This window comes from Aotus nancymaae, unplaced genomic scaffold (genome assembly GCF_030222135.1).
Source record: "Aotus nancymaae isolate 86718 unplaced genomic scaffold, 86718_ANA_hifiasm-v0.15.2.pri h1tg000015l_1, whole genome shotgun sequence".
Taxonomy (NCBI): domain Eukaryota; kingdom Metazoa; phylum Chordata; class Mammalia; order Primates; family Aotidae; genus Aotus; species Aotus nancymaae.
The window spans coordinates 11,306,129-11,325,777 of NW_026988427.1; the positions used below are offsets into that span (position 1 = coordinate 11,306,129).

At 43.8% G+C, this 19,649-nt stretch overlaps 1 protein-coding gene across 7 annotated transcripts in view; it reads right to left on the bottom strand.

The window, feature by feature from the left end:
* Positions 1-6,885: 6,885 nt before the first annotated feature.
* The window catches only part of ZFP2 (ZFP2 zinc finger protein), a 31,797-nt gene continuing 19,033 nt past the window's right edge, over positions 6,886-19,649 (bottom strand). For all 7 annotated transcript variants that reach the window (XM_064376643.1, XM_064376644.1, XM_064376642.1 and 4 more), the window contains one exon: positions 6,886-9,174. In XM_064376643.1, coding sequence (XP_064232713.1) covers positions 7,712-9,174 — 1,463 coding nt within the window. In that variant the 3' untranslated portion in view covers positions 6,886-7,711. The remainder of the gene's footprint in view (positions 9,175-19,649) is intronic.

The window sequence follows — 19,649 nt, forward strand, 5'->3', positions numbered from 1 at the left end:
GTAGTGCGGTCTTGCGCCTGCGCGAATAGGGCCCCGCCCCCGGCGCTTTGGGCGCGGAAACTACCTTTCCCAGAGGCCCCTCCACGTCGACGCCAGCGCGCTCACCGCGTCCGGAATCGGCTCCGTTCCGTTCGCTTTAGAACCGGGTCTCTGTCTCGCAGTAAGTCCCGGCGAAAAGCTGACGATGGGACGAGGGAGGTTAGTCCGGGGGAGTGACGCCCGATCACTGACGAGAGAGGGTCGGGAAGGTCTGGGAGACCGACTAGGAGGCGACCGGGCGCGTTCCTGACGGGGACCGCGCCGAGGCCTGGAAGGCAGCGGGAGTGCGCCTGGGCCGGGCAAGCGCCCGACGCTGGAATCCAGCCCGGCCCTGCGGGCGGGCCTGTGCGTGCTGGGGTGGAGACGCCACGGCCGTTAACGAGTGTACGCTGCGGGGAGGACAAGGACGTCGGGCAGGGATGTCCTGCGCGGCGCCTCGGGACGGAGCCCCTGCTGCCTGGAACCCGGCTGGCGGCGCCTGCAGTTTTCGGGAGGCAGAACACTTCGTGCCTGGGTTCTTTCAGAGGCGGGGACGAGGGAAAGGAAGGAGCCTGGCTGCCAGGAAGTCTCCATCCTGGACAGCTGGGTGGTGTTTAGAAGGTGGTATTTATTTTTGTTGCGACTAGCGAGGATGAGATGATGCCTAAGAATATCTAACTGGAGATACTTAGTTGCTTTTGAATACGTAATTTGCGTGGAGCTCAGGAAAGAAAGATGAGAGGGTTTTAACTTTGTTGTTGAAAAAAAAATCAAGAATGTGACCTGACGTTTGTCACATGTGGAATTGTTGGCCCCCTTTTAGGAAGCAGTGTCACTGACTACAGCATTCTGTTTGGAGTTTTATTGAAGATTTCATTCTATAGACACTTTGTGTCAAGTGTTCAATAAGGCCAGGGGCAGCCTCTGAGCAGCCTCTATAGCAGTTCCGGGGAACCTGGCAAAGCGGTGGGGAAGCGGGAGGATGGTTTGTGAATATCGCTGGTAACCCTTCTCTCTCCGCTCCCAAACCCTTAGGCGTATAAACACCACTTCTGGCCCACCCGTGACTCCAGGTCCCTCAAACTGGGCCCTAGAGAGTGAGAACCCCGAGCCGAAGGGCTGGAGAAATAGCTGTGAAAACTCTCCACGCATGGAGTTTTAATTGTACTAGAGGAGGGGTCAAACAAGTAGAAAATATTTATCAGGTATTGATAACACTGCTCTTAGGGGTTAGGGTGTGATGGGGCGGGGAATGATTTCAAGTAGCATTTTTGGAAGTTCACTTTGAGGAGGTAACATCTGAGCAGAGATTTGAATTGAGGGAAGAAACGAAGTGAATATGTGGGTAACATGCCTTCTAAAGGGAGGGAACAGAAATGCTGTCCAGAGAGAAGTGTTCTTGGTGAACTCCAGGCTCAGCAAGGTCCGTATGACTGGCGAGGGCCTAGTGAACAAGGAAGAGTGGGAGATGCTGTTGCAGGGGTAACTACAGGCCTTGAAGGAAAGTTGGATTTATTCTGTGTGCCTGGAAATTATTAGATTCGAAAGAGTGACATGGCTGGGCACATTTCGATAGAATCACTGGTCAGCTTCAAGGAGGGCAGATAGTGGTGGGGCTAGAGGGGGGATACAGGGAAACCAGTGAGGAGGCAATGATAGCCTCCCACAATTATATAACTTTTCTACAAGGCAGTTGCTTTGAGAGCCTAATGATTCTAAGATAATGAAGGGTTCTGGGTGCCCATGCTAAGGAGGTTGGATATTATTGTTTGAGGAATGTGAGAATCATAATATGTATTGAGCACTAACTACATGTTGGGCACGTTTATAAGCACTTTACATTATTTAAGGCAACCAAAAAGTGAGGTGTGCCCTATTAATAAATGAGAAAACCAAGGCACTGATCTATTAAGTGCCTTGCTCAAAGTCCCATGTCCTTGGAACCAGGAGTCCTTCTCCCGTTGATGGAGGAAAGGTTCAAAAGTGCTCTTAGTACTTGTCACCTGGATGGCAAAGAACTGACACACAAAGGCCCAAGTCTTCCAGAACTGAAAAAAGTAATGAAACCTTCATTTATCTGACCCATTTGTCCTGGAGATGCTGTAGTTTATTAGGAGTATCTAACAGGTGCCCTTCCGCAGGCAACTAAAAAACAAAAAACAAAACTATTCAAGCTGAAAAGAAGCAGTGAAACCTCCAGTATGAAACCTGACACACCCTTTGGCTTTAGCCAGAACTCACCCACTATATTGTTCTGAGCATTCACCGAGGAAGCCCCCGCTTCTGTCAAGGATTCTCATTAGGATCCAGTCTCCTCAGAGAAAGGAGGTTAAAATGTGGTCTGGAGAATCCCTTTCCCTTCTGCTCTATTAACTTGGATATGCAAATGAACACATTTGACTGAGCCCTGCATCACCAGTCTGTTTACTCTTCCCCAGGACAGCGGCGACTTGCTAATAATTCCTGGTGTTCATTTGCTGAGCCCTGTTCGGACCCTTGCAGCATGATGTAATAAGATCTTCCTTTAACCTCATTTCTTCCTGCTTCTTGACTTCTACTCCGTGCTCAAGTCATACACCTCTGAGAATTTCCTATACACTATGCTCTCTTAGCCTCTCTTGCCATTATTCTTATTCTTCCTACACGTTTTCATTTCCTCCCCAGCTAGTTCACTCCCATGGCACTCTGTGCTAGGAGCTACTTGACAGCAGAGATCAGGCCTCATTTACCCTGGAATTCATAGAAGCTGGCTTATGCTAGGGGCTCAGTAAATGTTAGTTGCATGAATGTACTACACTAAGTAGCAACAAGGTCTTACTCATCCCTGTCACAATAACATGCAGCACAGGCCAATCACTTACAAGTCTCTTGACCACAGGCAGGAATCAGATCATGCCATTGTGTATATAGGCAGGAAAGTAACCTACCTCAATTAAGTTCTAAGCATTCATAAATTTTTCAGAGGCACTTCTCGATATCTGTTGTGATATTTTTCAGGAGCCAGAGGCAGTTCAAAGCTATGCACAATCTAGGAGGGGGTGCTGGCACCATATTCTGCAGCTCCACCTCTATTAGTCAGAGAACCCTGATTGGTAACCTCTTTCAATGCCCAGAGGCCCATTTCGCAGAGCTCAAGTGGAGGTAATGGCCCTGTGAGTCTTCTGAATGATGATCCAGCCATAGAGAAAATACCTTGTTCACCCAGTTCTCTATAGTTCCAGAGGGAACTGTGTTTCTTACTACCTTCAGAGTCCCCCTAGTGCATCCTAACTCCTGGTTTATTTCAGATTTCCCTACTGTGAGCTCCTTGTGAACTCCTGAGCTCTAAATCACCAGCAACTACTGAGTAGGTGCTCTGTAAATATCTCATGACATTATTGGTCATATCTGTCATAGTTTGCTGCACGCAGGCCTGCCTGCATGGACAGTGATCACATGGCAGTCCTCCTCCCACCAGCTGACTGGATGGATACTTAGCCAGAAAAGGTGACTTGTGAGGCGTGTCTTAAACGGATGATCTGGACCAATGGGTTTCTTTCATGGAATTTTACAATTAGGACAGAGACACTTGGGTGTTAGAAAGAAGGTGAAAGGTCACTAGATATGAGAACTGATGCTGACATCTTGGGTCATGTGCAAATTTAATTGTAAGCCAAGGAATCTAACCACCAGTGAGGGGATGGACAAAGCAGTAACAGAGCCCATGTGGGGGTGGTAGCAGTGGTGAGGGGTGGGGGAACAGAGACAGAGAGAGAGCATACACACGTCCTTGGTTGCTGGTGATTCCCAGTTGCTGCAAAGTCTGGCTGTACTGCTTTAATTACCAACAAATCCTCACATATTACTGAAACTTAAGTTCTACCTGAGAGCGGACACTGAAGTGAAGGGCTTGGGTTTAACTCAGGATATGGTAACAAAGGTCCTCTCTCCTAGACCAGTATACTCCTAGTACTCCTCCCAGCTGATCGGATTCCTTTGCTTACAGTGTTTGCACGTGACCCAAGATGTCAGCATCAGCACTCATTAGTGTTTTCATCTTCTAACATCCAAGTGCCTCTGTCCTAATTTTAAAATTCCACGAAAGAAAGAAACCCATTTGGTCCAGATTATTATTGTTTAACAAATAAACGGCACCCTTCCCCTAAGTCTGGAGGCTTGAAGAGGATGGGGCAAATCATTGACACTAAGCTTCTCCACTCTCCTGCCCCCGCCTCCTTCCATACACACAGTTCTCAACTCAGCATGCAGATCCTGGGTCTCCTTGCCTATACTCAAATACAAACCATTCGAGTTAGAAAAGGAAAAGAAGGGGGAATAAAACATCAAATTAGCCTTATCCTCAGGAACTTAGATTTATAATAATCTCTCTCTTCTACACAATCTCCTCCTTTCCCTTCAGATTTTTTTTTTCTTGTTCCCCACATCATCTCAAGAGATAGAGCTAGAGGGGAAGAAAGGAGGCAGACAGAGGAAACGGGTAGAAATTGATGGAAATGATAAAGACAGCAGCAAAATAAAGGCTCAAAAGGCAAGCACAGGACAAGAGAGAAAGGGAGAAATGAAGGGTTTTGAAGCCTAGGATGGATGCAATGTCTCAAAAGTGGTAAAATATTAACCCTAAGAGGTCACATAGTCCAGAGACACTGGAGGTTCACAGAAACTTCCTCCATTGCCATCTACGGACATCTTCTGCACCCATCGTTTTTGGATTCTCATCTCTCCCAGTGGAAAGTTTCCCTCCTCCTGTTGAAAGAGATCCCTACAGCCTCTACCCATGTTCCAGATCTTATTTTCCCACTTTGAGCTGCATGTTCCCTCCTTTCTGTACCTTCACTCTTCCACACCTCTTCTTAGTTATGAACATGCTCAATCCTACCTTAAATCATACAAACACTTCCTGGCAGATTGTTGGCTGGCTAAATCAACACCATCCTCAACCCCGCCTTTTTTGTACCTGCCTCCTCCATAGAGGCTGGCAGGGTTAAATACTTCTTTCCCCAGCCTTCCTTGTGCTAGGGGTGGCCATACAATATAGCTGTGGTCAATGAGATGTAAGCAGGAGTCTACCAAGTGGCTTCTGGGAAAAACCCTCCTGATCAAAGGCACTGATGTTGATCAGGGAGGTGCTCCCCCCTCCTTCCCTCCTGCCTTGAATGCAGATACTTTATTTGATGCTGCGGCCATCATGATGTAACCATGATGGAAACCCCATTGAACTCAAGACACTGAATTGTTTTACACGTGAGCCGGTGACAGCCACCTCCATATTTGTTATGTGAGAAAAATAAATCTCTATTTACTTACACCATCGTGGACTGGGCTTTCCATTGTTTGTAGCCCACAGCTCTTCTGATATGCTCCAAGCCCCAGCCTCCCTCTAGTTATCTTCCTGAGTCTCTCCCACTTCAGTAAGGCTGCTAAGTTCTTTTTAACATTTAACTCAGTCCTCAACCTCCTAAAAGAGAGATTTTAAGCCATCTTAAATTGATATCTAAAACAAAAGGACATAATTCTATTTTTATCTTACTTTACCCTCCATAGCACTTGACCGTATTAACTATTCCTATCCCCGTGTTAAAGCATCTTTTTACTTTTGTGGCACCAACTTCTGACTTTTCTATTTTCTTTTGGCTGTTTATTCCACTTAGCTTCTAGTAATTCCTCTTTTCACCAGCTACCCCATCAGTGACAGTCCTCCCAGTATCTCCTTTATCATTTACTCTGCTGCCTATCAGGACTCTTCCCTTGCATGTTCCACAGACTCATGGAAGTGTTCCCAAAGTGAACTCCATTGCCCCACAAAATTGGGCAGCTATGTTTTTAACTATAGCAACTTTATCTACCAAAATAAAAATCCAAGTAATCCTAGACTCTTCCTTCCCATTCAATTGGCACATTTAGTCAGTTACCAAATTTCCTAGATTCTGCTTTGTTATTGCTTATATTCTTCCTTCTCCTCTTCCATCATACTGCCAACTGCCACTTTCTTTCTTTTTTTTTTTTTTTGAGACAGTCTCACTCTGTCACCAGGCTGGAGTGCAGTGGCTGCAGTTGGCTCACTGCAACCTCTGCCTCCCAGGTTCAAGTGATTCTCCTGCCTCAGCCTCCTAAGTAGCTGGGACTACAGGCAAGCACCACCACGCTCAGCTAATTTTTGCATTTTTAGTACAAACAGGGTTTCACCATGTTGGCCAAGATGGTCTCGATCTCTTGACCTCGTGATCCACTCACCTTGGCCTCCCAAAGTGCTGGGATTACAGGCATGAGCCACCACGCCCGGCCTCATGCTGCCACTTTCTTAGTTTAACCCCTTATAAACCAAATAACGTATTTTACTCATTTTGACTTTCTAATCATGTCTAACACATATTTAGGACTTGGTAAAGTGTGTGAAATAAAACTATCTTAACTACCGTAATAACTGTAGATCTATAAAATCTCCCGTTCTGAATATGTTTTTGAGTTGCAGTGTTTCTGGTTTTTTTGTTTTGAGACTGTCTTGTTCTTTTGCCCAGACTGGAGTGCAGTGTTACAATCACTGCTCACTGCAGCCTCAAGCTCCTGGGTTCAAGCTGTTCTCTCACCTGAGCCTTCCGGTAGCTGGGACTACAGATATGTGCCACCATGCCTGGTTAATTTTAACAAAAATTTTTGTAGAGACAAGGTCTCGCTATGTTGCCCAGGCTGGTCTTCAACTCCTGAACTCAAGCAATCATCCTGCCTCAGCCTCCCAAAGTGCTGGGATTACAGGCATGAGCCACAATGCCTAGCCTCAACATTTTTTTAATAGGTCAGATGGCTATGTCTACTCGTGTTCAGTCCGTCTTTTCCTTTCCATGTTGATAGCCAAAATATGACACAAAGATATGTATGTGATTCTTTTGTAATTATAGGACTATGTTATTTTCTAAGTGATCATTTAACAACAGTTTAATAACTATTAATTGAGAACTCTAAACAGCATGCTATTGCACTAAGATGTGCATACTTATTTCATTAATTTATGGAAAGCAGCCTGTAGTTAAGGGACAAAAGAACAGTGCAGGGAAAGACTAGGAGCATGGAAGGGTGCCAGGAACTGGTAAAGGAATTTTGACTAAAACATCCAAGGAAACCAGACTGTGGAACAGGACCATCTAGACAGCATACAGACGGCTTGAAATCATAAAAGAAGAAAGATTTCCCAGCATTCATTATATTTATAGGTTTGTAGCATTTTAGAGCTAACAGAGATCCTACAAGACTTCTATCTCCAACATCATTCATATACCAAATAGAGAACCATCACCTGGTGGAAGTAGGTGATTTGACCAAGACAGTGGCAGATTAGGACTACATCCCAGGTCTCTGGGCTGTCCAGTTAAACACTCAGATTTTTCTTTCCAGTATGAAGTCTTTGATGGCCAAAGGAGAATCTGCAGTATGACACAGCAACTTATCTTCAGCATGAGTCTTTACTGCTTCTGTTAGCTACTTAAAACTTCTGATACTAAAGTAAGTTGTACTTTCTGAATCAAGACTTCTCTACTTTTAGATGATTTCTCTGCAGTGCTCTGTGTTATCTGATATGGTATGTTATATTTCAACTGAAAGATTCCCACAGTCATTACATTTATTAGGTTTCTACATTGTATGTCTTACATGCTTATTATTAAAGAGTTAATGATGATGTAGAGGCCAGTGAAAACGTTCCTCACGTATGAGTTCTTTGATGTCGTGTAAGGTTTGTACTCCGGCTGAAGGCTTTTCCACATTCATTACACTGATAGGGTTTCTCTCCTGTATGAGTTCTCTGATGCACTGTAAGGGATGAATTCTTAATGAAGGCTTTTCCACACTGATCACATTCATAGGGTTTCTCACCAGTATGAATTCTTTGATGTTCAATAAGGTAAGCACTCTGGCTGAATGCCTTTCCACATTCATTGCACTCATAAGGTTTCTCTCCAGTGTGAATAACCTGATGCACAGTAAGGGATGATCGTCCAGTGAAATGCTTTCCACATACCATGCACTCATAAGGTTTCTCTCCAGTGTGAATTCTCCGATGTTGAGTAAGAGATGAATTCTTACTGAAAGCTTTTCCACACTGATTACACTCAAAAGGTTTTACTCCAGAATGAAGTCTCTGATGTTCTATAAGGTACGTACTTTGGCTAAAGGATTTCCCGCATTTGTTACAATTGTAGGGTTTTTCTCCAGTGTGGTTTCGCTGGTGTAGGGTAAGAGTTGAGCTCTTACTAAAGGCTTTTCCACATTGACTACACTCATAGGGTTTTTCTCCAGTATGGCTTCTCTGATGTACAATAAGATGCATGCTTTGACTGAAGGCTTTTCCACATTCACTACATTCATAGGGTTTTTCTCCTGTATGAGTTCTCTGATGGACTGTCAAATTCATGCTTTGGGTAAAAGCCTTCCCACACTCATTACATTTGTAGGGTTTCTCTCCAGTGTGAATCCTTTCGTGTTGAATAAGAGATGAATTCTTACGGAAGGCTTTGCCACACTCTTTACACTGATAGGGTTTCTCTCCAGTGTGAGTTCGCTGATGGACAGTAAGATTCATGCTCTGACTAAAGGCTTTTCCACATTCATTACATTTATAGGGTTTCTCTCCAGTATGAATTCTTTGATGAACAGTAAGGGAGGAGCGATCAATGAAGTGTTTCCCACATACATTACACTTATAGGGTCTCTCTCCAGTATGAATCCTCTGGTGCTTAAGAAGGGATGAACTCTGGCTGAAGGTTTTGCTGCACTCATTACACTCATAGATTTTCTTTCCTACAAACATTCTTTGAGTTTTCATTAACTCCGAATTTTGTTTGGCATCTTCTCCATGTGAATTACAATTATGGAGCCTTTTTACCATAGGAATGCTTTGTTGTATATCAAGGATTGAACCCTGACTGGAACATCTTTCAAATTCATTACCTCCACATACTCTCTTCTCAGTGAAGGTTTCCTTATGGGTAACTGCCACTTGGCTCAGATGACTATCCTGTTGTCCCTCTAACCAATTATCAGGTTCCCAGGTTTCCTCTACAGTAGAATGCCAGATACTTTCCCTTTCCATTATTACCCCATGGCATAAATCTTCAGTAATGTTGGGCTTTGGAGTTGGCTCTTTGGTTTCAAATCTTGTCTCCCAGTCTGAAAAAAAACAAAAATTCAAATGCACATTGGTTTCTATGCTGGGAGACTGGAAACTGTATAAGGTGGGAATGAGAATTAAACTCAAACTAAAGTAACTTGAGCACATTTGAGAGCTTTCAAAGATGTACCCCAAATTAGGTAGAAAAATAGGAAGGGAGAGAAGGAACAGTGAACTAGTCCATAGAAAACAGGGATGCTGAAAGCAGGGGATGGAAGATGTACTGGGTAAGCAGAGAAAAGAGTGAGCCTATTTAGGGGGGATGGACAGTGAAGGCACTGACCACTGGATTAGGCTACATAATGAAGGTGGAACTAAGGGAAGATATGCAGAAGAGCTGGGATTGGGAGAGGCAGATCAGGAAATTCTGCACACTGTACCTAGTATTCCTACCAGCAGTTTCTTCTCTCCTACAAGGCCACCTAGAATTCTACACCTAATTAATCTTCCTAAAACATTACAGTGTGACACAGTGTAAAAATTGCTGACCCAAAGTCAGACAAACTTGAATTCAAACCCTGCCTTAACACCATCTTAACTAGTTACTTGTCTCACTGGGTCCTAGTCTCACAGATATAAAATGAGGATTAAGAAATATGGTCAGGGCTGGGCATGGTGGCTTATGCCCATAATCCCAGCATTTTGGGAGGCCAAGGCAGGCAGATCACTTGAGGTCAGGAGTTCAAGACCAGCCTGGCCAACGTGGTGGAACCCCATCTCTGCTAAAAATATAAAAATTTGCTGAGTGGGCCGGGCACAGTGGCTCATGCCTGTAATCCCAGTACTTTGGGAGGCCAAGGCGGGTGGATCACGAGGTCAAGAGATCGAGACCATCCTGGTTAACATAGTGAAACCCCGTCTCTACTAAAAATACAAAAAATTAGCTGGGCATGGTGGCACATGCCTGTATTCCCAGCTACTCAGGAGGCTGAGGCAGGAGAATTGCCTGAACCCAGGAGGCGGAGGTTGCGGTGAACCGAGATCGTGGCATTGCACTCCAGCCTGGGTAACAGGAGCGCAACTCCGTCTCCAAAAAAAAAAAAAAAAAAAAAAAATTTGCTGGGCATGGTGGTGGGTACTTGTAGCGTTAGCTACTTGGGAGGCTGAGGTGGGTAGATGACTTGAACCCAGGAGGCAGAGGTTGCAGTGAGCTGAGATAGTGGCACTGCACTCCAGCCTGGGCGACAGGTGACACTCTGTTAAAAAAAAAAAATGATAGGAAGTAAATAAGATGATGTATATGGTATAGTTTGGATGTGTGTCCCCACCCAAATTTCATACTGAAATTAAATCCCCAATGTTGGAAGTGGAGCCTTATGGGAGGTGATTGGATCGTGAGACGGGTTTCTCATGGATGGTTCAGCACTATCTCCCTTGGTACTGTCCTCCCTATCCTAAGTGAGTTCCTGTGAGATCTGGTTGTTTACAAATGTGTAACACCTCCGTCCTCACTCTTTCTTGCTCTTGCTTTTGCCATTTGATGTGCCTGTTCCCCCCTCATCTACTGCCAGGATTGTAAGCCTCATTAGGCCTCCCCAGAAGCAAATGCTGGGACTATGCTTCTTGTATAGGAACTGTGAGCCAATTAAACCTGTTTTCTTATAAGTTACTCAGTCTGAGGTATTTCATTATAGCAACATGAGAATTGACTAATACAGAAAATTGGTCCCAGGAAGTGGGGAATTTCTATAAAGATACCTGAAAATGTGGAGGTGACTTTGGAATAACTGGGTAACAGGCAGAGGTTGGAAGAGTTTGGAAGACTCAGAAGAAGATAGGAAGACGAGGGACAGTTTGGAACATCTTAGAGACTGGCTAAATGTTTGTGACCAAAATGCTGATAGTGATATGGACAGTTAAGTCTTGGTGAAGGTCTCAGATGGAAATGAGGAACTTACTGGGAATTGGAGCAAAGGTCACTTTACCTATGCCTTATTAAAGAACTTGGCTGCACTGTGCCCCTGCCCTAGAGATCTGTAGAACTTTGAACTTTGAGAGTGGTGATTTAGGGTAACTGGTGGACAAAATTTCTAAGCAGCAAAGCACGCAAGAGATGGGTTGGCTGCTTCTAACAACCTATGCTCAGATGTGAGAACAAAGGTATGACTTAAAACTGGAACTGACACATTTAAATGGGAATAAGTTTGGAAAATTTTCAGCCTGGCCTTGTGGTAGAAAAGAAAAGCCAATTTTCAGGGAGGGAATTCAAGCAGGCTGCAGAAATTTGCATAAGTAAAAAGGAGCCAAGTACTAGTAAGCCCAGACAATGGGGAAAAGGCCTCAAGGCATTTCGGAGACCTTCACGGCAGCCCCTCCCTCAGAAGCCTAGGAGGAATGAATGGTTTCTTAGCACAAGCCCAGGGCCCAGCTGCCCTGCACAGCCTTGAGACACTGCTCTCTGCATCCCAGCCACTCCAGATCCAGCCATGGCTGAAAAGGGCCAGGTTACAGCTCAAGCTGCTATTTCAGAGGGTGCAAGATGTAAGCCTTGGCAGCTTTGATATGGTGTTAAAGCCTGTGGGTATACACAGTACAAGAGTTAAGGCTTGGGAACCTCTATGTAGATTTCAAAGGATGTACAGAAAAGCCTAGGTGTCCAGGTAGAATCCTGCTGCAGGGGTAGAGGCCACACAGAGAACCCACAGTAGGGCAGTGCAGAGAAGAAGTGTGGGGTTGGAGCCCCATGCAGAATCCCCACTGAGGCACCGCCTAGTGGACTTGTGAGAAGAGGGCCAAGGTCCTCCAGACTCCAGAATGTGAGATGCACTGGCAGCTTGCACCCTGCATGTGGAAAAGCCAGAGACATTCAACTACAACCCATGAGAGCACTGCCAGGACTGAACCCTGCAAAGCCACGGGGGCAGATCTGCCCAAGGCCTTGGGAATCCACACCTTGCAGCAGAGTGCCCTGGATATGAGATACAGAGTCAAAGAAAATAATTTTGAAGCTTTAAGATTTAATGACTGCTCTGATAGTTTTTGGACTTTTATGGGGCCTACAGCCCCTTTCTTTTGGCTCTCCCTTTTAGAACAGGGGAGTTTACCCAATGTCTATACCCCCAGTATATCTTAGAGGTAACTAACTTGTTTTTTATTTTATAGGCTCATAGGTAGAAGGGACTTGCCTTGTCTAAGATGAGACTTTGGACTTTTGAGTTAATGCTGAAACAAGTTAAGACTTTAGGGATTATTGGAAAGGCAAGATTGTATTTTGAAATGTGAAAAAGATATAATATTTGGAAGGGGCCAGAGGTGAAATGGTATCATTTGGATGTGTGTCCCCGCCCAAATCTCATATTGGAATATAATCCCCAGTGTTGGAGGTGGGGCCTGGCAGGAGGTGATTGGCTCATGGGAGCAGTTTCTTTTTTTTTTTTTTTTTTTTTTTTTTTGAGACGGAGTTTCGCTCGATACCCAGGCTGGAGTGCAATGGCGCGATCTCGGCCCACCGCAACCTCCGCCTCCTGGGTTCAGTCAATTCTCCTGCCTCAGCCTCCTGAGTAGCTGGGATTACAGGCACGCGCCACCATGCCCAGCTAGTTTTTTTTGTATTAGTAGAGACGGGGTTTCACCATGTTGACCAGGATGGTCTTGATCTCTTGACCTCGTGATCCACCCGCCTCGGCCTCCCAAAGTGCTGGGATTACAGGCTTGAGCCACCGCGCCCGGCCTCATGGGAGCAGTTTCTAATGAATAGTTTAGCATCATCCCTCTTGGTACTGGCCTCCCAATCATGCATGAGTTCTCATGAGATCTGGCCATTTAAAAGTGTGTAGCACCTCCCCCTGCCACTCTCTCTTGCTTCTGGTTTTGCCATTTGATGTGTCTGCTCCCCTTTTGCCCTCCACTATGATTGTAAGCCTCCTGAGGCTTCTCCAGAAGCAGATGCTGGCACTAAGGCTTCCTGTACAGCCTGTAGAACCATAAGCTAATTAAACCTCTTTTCTTATAAATTACGCAGTCTTGGCTGGGCGTGGTGGCTCACACCTGTAATCCCAGCTCTTTGGGAGGCTGAGGTGGGTGGATTACCTGAGGTCAGTTCGAGACCAGCCTGACCAACATGGCGAAATCCCATCTCTACTAAAAAAAATACAAAAGATTAGCTGGGCATGGTGGTGTGCACCTGTATTCCCAGCTAAAATGAGGCTGAGGCAGGAGAATCACTTGAACCCAGGAGGTGGAGGTTGCAGTGAGCTGAGATTGCACTCCAGCCTGGGTGACAAGAGTGAAACTCCATCTCTAAATAAATAAATAAATAACCTAGTCTCAGGTATTTTTTACAGCAATGTGAGAACAGACTAATACAGTATGTAAAGTACCCTTTGGGAATACACTCCTCTGGAACATAAAGTACCAGAACATACATGAAACTTCAACTCTTAAAGGAGGATGACAATCTAGACTTTCTTCTCCTTAAACTTTAAGCAGGCTGTAATTTATTCACGGGGGTAAGACAGTCCTAAAGGATCCTACCATTTCCTAAATATCCACTGTCTGAGAAGAGGCTGGAAAAGGACTCTGTAGCTACCCAGACTTCTGTTTTCTCAGATCCTATTTCTTAACCCAGACAAAATAAGGGCTAGAGAACTGGAACTGCAAGCTAAGAATCAGCTTTCTGATTGCTGATCAAAGTCAATAGAGTAGAGATAAACAAAAATAAACCAAAGGCCTATGGGCACAGGCTTTCCTGTGAAGCAAGAAATATGCATTTACCAGGCCTCTTTCTTCTGACCTGACCTGCTTACATGAAAAGAGAGAAAAAGTGGGAAGTCAAGCAGGCTCCACCTCCAGAACACATACCACCAAGTAACCCCAAAAGGAGGACCTGTCAAACTTAGTATGAAAATACCGGCGGGTGACATGTGAGTGTGCAGCTGCCTGTTGCCCCACCTCTGCATGGGGGTCAGCCAGTCAACTCAAGTTCCTTGGGAACATTTAAGATGTTATTAAACAATGAATCCATTCACACTATTAGACAGATACAAAGTCCAGATAGAACTGCTTCTATTCAAAGATAAATTATACACAGAAAATACTAAGTTTGGAAACTATGTAGAGGTTCAGGAAATAAATGTTAAAAATAATAAAAACAGGAGTGTGAGGAAAAAAAAGAAGTATAAAGACCAAAAGAAAGAAAAAAATGTTGGGAGAATAATTAAGTGCTTCTCGTCATCAAAAAACATCATAAAGATAAAAAACTGAGTGCGGTGGCTCACGCCTGTAATCCCAGCACTTGAGGAGGTTGATGTGTGAGGATTTCTTGAGACCAGGAATTCTGGATCACCCAGGGCAACACAGTGAAAGCCCATCTCTACAAATAATTTAAAAATTAGCAGGTCATGGTGGTACACATCTGTAGTCTCAGCTACTCGGAGGCTGTGGTAGGAGGATTGCTTGAGCCCAGGAGTTCAAGTCTGCAGTGAGCTGTGATCATGCCACTGCACTCTAGCCTGGGAGACAGAGCAAGATCCTGTCTCTAAAAATAAAAGCTAAAAAAATAGAAACTACCTACTGGGAGAAGATACTTGCAACACATGACCCACAAAAAACTAGAATGGAAACTTGGAAAATAATGTTTATGAAACACCAAGGCCACTAGGAAAAATGGGCAAAAGACTTGAATGAGCACTTAAGAAAAAGAAGCCTAAATGGTCTGCAAACTGCTTATAAGCAAAGATGCCCAATCTCAACAGTAACCAAGGGAAAGCAGATTAAAGCTGCAACCAGATACCATGACCACATCCACCCAAATAACAAAATGTAAAAATTCAAACTGACAGCTTTTGGAAAGATTCAGTAATGGAAACTTCTATATCTTGCTGGAAATGCAATTTGATTCAAGCATTTGAAAATAGTTTAGTACAACCTAGAACAAGCACACTGGCTGATTTAGCAAGTCCACTACTAGGTACATAGACTTAGGTAGCTCTACCTTGCAACAGTATGAGAATTCATGATTCTTTACATAGCATTGTGTATAACAGTAAAAATTGGAAACAAGGGCCGGGTACAGTGGCTCACGCCTGTAATCCCAGCGCTTTGGGAGGCCGAGGAGGATGGATCACGAGGTCAAGAGATTGAGACCATCCTGGTCAACATGGTGAAACCCCGTCTCTACTAAAAAATACAAGAAAGTAGCTGGGCATGGTGGCGCGTGCCTGTAATCCCAGCTACTCAGGAGGCTGAGGCAGGAGAATTGCCTGAACCCAGGAGGCGGAGGTTGCGTGAGCCAAGATCGCGCATTGCACTCCAGCCTGGGTAACAAGAGTGAAACTCCGTCTCAAAAAAAAAAAAAAAATTGGAAACAACACAAATGCCTGTTATCAAAATATGGATAACAAAATTGTCAAGTGTTTATATAATGGAATAATTGACAACAGTGAACATTAATAAACTAAAGCTACACATATCAATATAAATAAGTAAGCAAAGGCACGTAAGTACGTGTGTGTGTGTGTGTGTGTGTGTGTGTATCGTAACATTCAATTTAGATAAAGTTTTAAAACAGACCAAAACTAAATATATTGTTTAGAGATTCAATGACAAATGGCCATACTATAAAGAGAGAGAAAGGAAGTATCACAAAAGTCAGAATAATGGTTACATCATGGATAGAGGTAAGAGGATGTGAGTAAGGAGATGCACACAAAGCACGCAACGTTCTGTTTCTTGATCTGGATTCTGGTAACTGAATATCTGCTTCTTCTTTTCTTTTTTTTTTTTTTTGTCGCCCAGCCTGCAGCACAGCAGTGCAATCAAGGCTGACCGCAACCTCCAGATCTCAGGTTCAGGCAATTCTCCTGCCTCAGCCTCCTGAGTAGCTGGGATTACAGGGACCACAGGCATGCACCACCATGCCTGGCTAATTTTGTCTTTTTAGTAGAGATGGGGTTTCACCATGTTGGCCAGGCTGGTCTCAAACTCCTGACCTCAGGTGATCCACCCGCCTTGGCCTCCCAAAGTGCTGGGATTATAGGCATGAGCCACCACACCTGGCCGGTTTTCTTTTTTTTTTTTTAATTTGTCTTTGTCATTATTAACTAAAAAGAGAAGCAGTAGGGCACAGTGGTTATGATAACACTAAGATGAGACTTTGGACTTGGGCGTTAACGAACTCGAAACAAACTCCGGAGCTCCACCGCTATTAGCTGTGTGACCTTGGGCAGGTTTCTTAACCTCTCTGTGCTCTAGTGTCCAAATTTGTTAAATGGTACCTATCTCATAGTGTTGATATAAGCACAATAGTTGGCATTTATAAAGGGCTTAGAAGAGTATATAGATTTTGGTTAAATAGTACATATTTTACACACTCTTCCTTGTATGTATTTCAAAAATCAAATTAGAAAAAGAAGGAAGTATTTTGTTCTTTTTAACAGTTTTAATATTTTAATATTTTCTAGTATTTTGCCATTCTGGAAAATATTAAGCATTTTAAGCTCAAACATCCTTTTGTACTACAGAAAACTTAATAGGATTCAGTGTATCTTCATGGAATTTAGACTTAAAAGTTAGTTCTGAGGAGTTGATGTTTATGAAAGATAACAGATTACTTACAGATTTTTTTAAAACTGGCCTAAGAGGATGCCTGTCAGAACTGAGGGAAGACTGATAGGACTCAAGAACTCCACATGGTCAGCACTCCATACATGTGTAGAGAAAAGCAAAACACGCTCTTAAATATGAAAGACTCAGTAATAACGGTACTCCTAAACCATTTCTGAACTATTATTTAAATATTCAATTCGAACAAAAAATAAACATGAATGAGAAAGTTAGTTTAGGTATAAAAAGACTGGCAATGAAGTGGTGAATCCACTTCAAGGATGAACCTTGAAGACATTATGCTAAATGAAATAAGCCAGTCACAAAAAGACAAATGTTGCGGCCGGGCGCGGTGGCTCACGCCTGTAATCCCAGCACTTTGGGAGGTCATGGCGGGTGGATCACGAGGTCAAGAGATCGAGACCATCCCGGTCAACATGGTGAAACCCCGTCTCTACTAAAAATACAAAATTTAGCTGGGCATGGTGGCGCGTGCCTGTAATCCCAGCTACTCAGGAGGCTGAGGCAGGAGAATTGCCTGAACCCAGGAGGCGGAGGTTGCGGTGAGCCGAGATCGCGCCATTGCACTCCAGCCTGGGTAACGAGCGAAACTCCGTCTCAAAAAAAAAAAAAAAAGACAAATATCGCATGAATCCACTTACATTATAAAAGGTATCTATGATTTGACTACAATATACATAAAATCATAGAGGCAGAAAGCAAATTAAAGGTTACTAGGGATTGGGGGAAGTGGGGAATGGGATGCTACTGTTTAATGGGTATAGAGTTTTCATTAAGAAAGATGAAAAAGTTCTGGAGATGGATGGTGGTGCTGGTTGCACAAAAATGTGAATGTACTTAAATGCCTCCAAATTATACACTAAAAATGGCTAAAATGGCAAATTTTATGTATATTGTACACGTACACACACAAACACAAAACATTACAATTAAAAAAAAGACACCTAAAGAATTACATTCCAGGCCAGGCCCAGTGGCTCACGCCTGTAATCCCAGCACTTTGAGAGGCTGAGGTAGGCAGATCATGAGTTCAGGAGTTCAAGACCAGCCTGGCCAACATAGTGAAACCCTGTCTCTACTAAAAATACAAAAATTAGCTGGGAGTGGCGGTGCATGCCTGTCGTCCCATCTACTTGGGAGGCTGAGGCAGAATTGCTTGAACTCGGGAGGCTGAGGTGGGAGAATCACTTGAACCCGGGAAGTGGAGGTTGAACTGAGTTGAGACCACACCACTGCACTCCAGCTTGGGTGACAGAGTGAGACTCCATCTCAAAAAAAAAAAAAAAAAAAAAAAGAATTTCATTTCAACTATTTGGGAAAACCTCATGTTTGAAAATTAAGCGGTGAACTCGTAAATTCCAAGAGGTCAAAGAAGCAATCACAGTGGAATTAAGAAAATATTTTACATGTTATAGCCAAAGTCACGCTTAGAGGAAAATGTATAGCTTTAAATATTTTTACAGTAAATAAGAATGGCCCATAATCTGTGACCTATATTTCCACCTTAAGAAGTTAGACAAAGAAGATCAAATTAAATCCTAAGAAGAGGATCCTCTTCCTGATAAGGTGGAGTAGGTGTATTCCACCATATCTCTTCCACTAATAAACCTGAACAGGAAGCATGAAGCACGAAGCAATTATCTGAGGGCCCTGAAAAGTAAACAGTAGCAGGTGGACTGGGGAGGAAGTACCGCTGAAGCAGTGGTGAGCTTACCTTGTTTCCCTCAGCTATCATCTGTACTAAACTCATACAGCAACCTGAAAACAGGCATCGAGGTAAGAGAAGGCAGAGGAGGTTCTCCAGGAGAAGCTCTAGGGCTGGCTCATGGAGCAGAAAAAGGATTTCTAATGCTTAAAGGGAGTAGGGGAATTGCCTATTTTTTTTCTTTTTCTTCGTTTTATGGCGCTCCAGCACCTAAGCAATCCTCTGGGGGCGGCTGCGACGGCAGTGTCACTGCGAGCTGACAGGAGCCCAAAACCAAGAGGAGAGGGTCCTTCCTCCCCAAGCAAGGAATCTGTGGTCCCAAGGAGGATAGTGAGAAACCCCATTTCATCTTCTCTTTCTTTGTCCTCCTGCTGCTTGGTTCTGCATGAGGACAGTCACTGGAAGTCATAGCAGCGTGGGGCAACTACAAGCCCCTGAACTGTAGCCAGAAGAATAAAAAGGAGAGCCACAGGAACCTGAAACTATTGAGGACATAGACAGGGAAGAATTTGAGAAAATGACCCTGGAAGTTATTTAAGAACTCCTGAGCTCACACGTGAGACACGTATGCATGAATCTGACCCCCTAAGCAGCATACATGGACTTTGAGAATAAGAGGGACCACTGCTTAAACTCCATATTGGCCACAGAGTGACACACATGTGAGCAAGATTCAAGCAACAATGTGAAATCTCTGACAACTAAACTGACACCAAAACCACAACCCACAGAAAAGAAGCTAGACTTTGTAGTCTGACCTCAGCCAGGCTGACTGCCTGCTAAAACAGAAATATCAACATTTTCTGTTGGATTTACAGAAGACATAGAGTTTTATAACATAGTATTCTAAATGTCCATGAAACCTTTTGAAGTCACTGAAAATATAAAGAACCAGGAACATTTCAACTTACATAGGAAAAGATAACCAACAGGCATCAAGTGAGATGATAGACTCATCTTGCAAGGACTTTAAGGCAGCTGCCTTACGTGTTCCAGCAAGCAAGAGTGAATACACTCTAAAGAAATGGAAATAAAATCTCAGTAAAGAAAATGAACATATAAAAAAGAACTAAGTAGAAATTCTGGAAGTGAAAAATATGCAGTATTTTTAATATACAAACATTTATTTGTTAATCTAGAAAATAGAAATCTTGGGGCTGGACGTGGTGGCTCACGCCTGTAATCCCAACACTTTGGGAGGCTGAG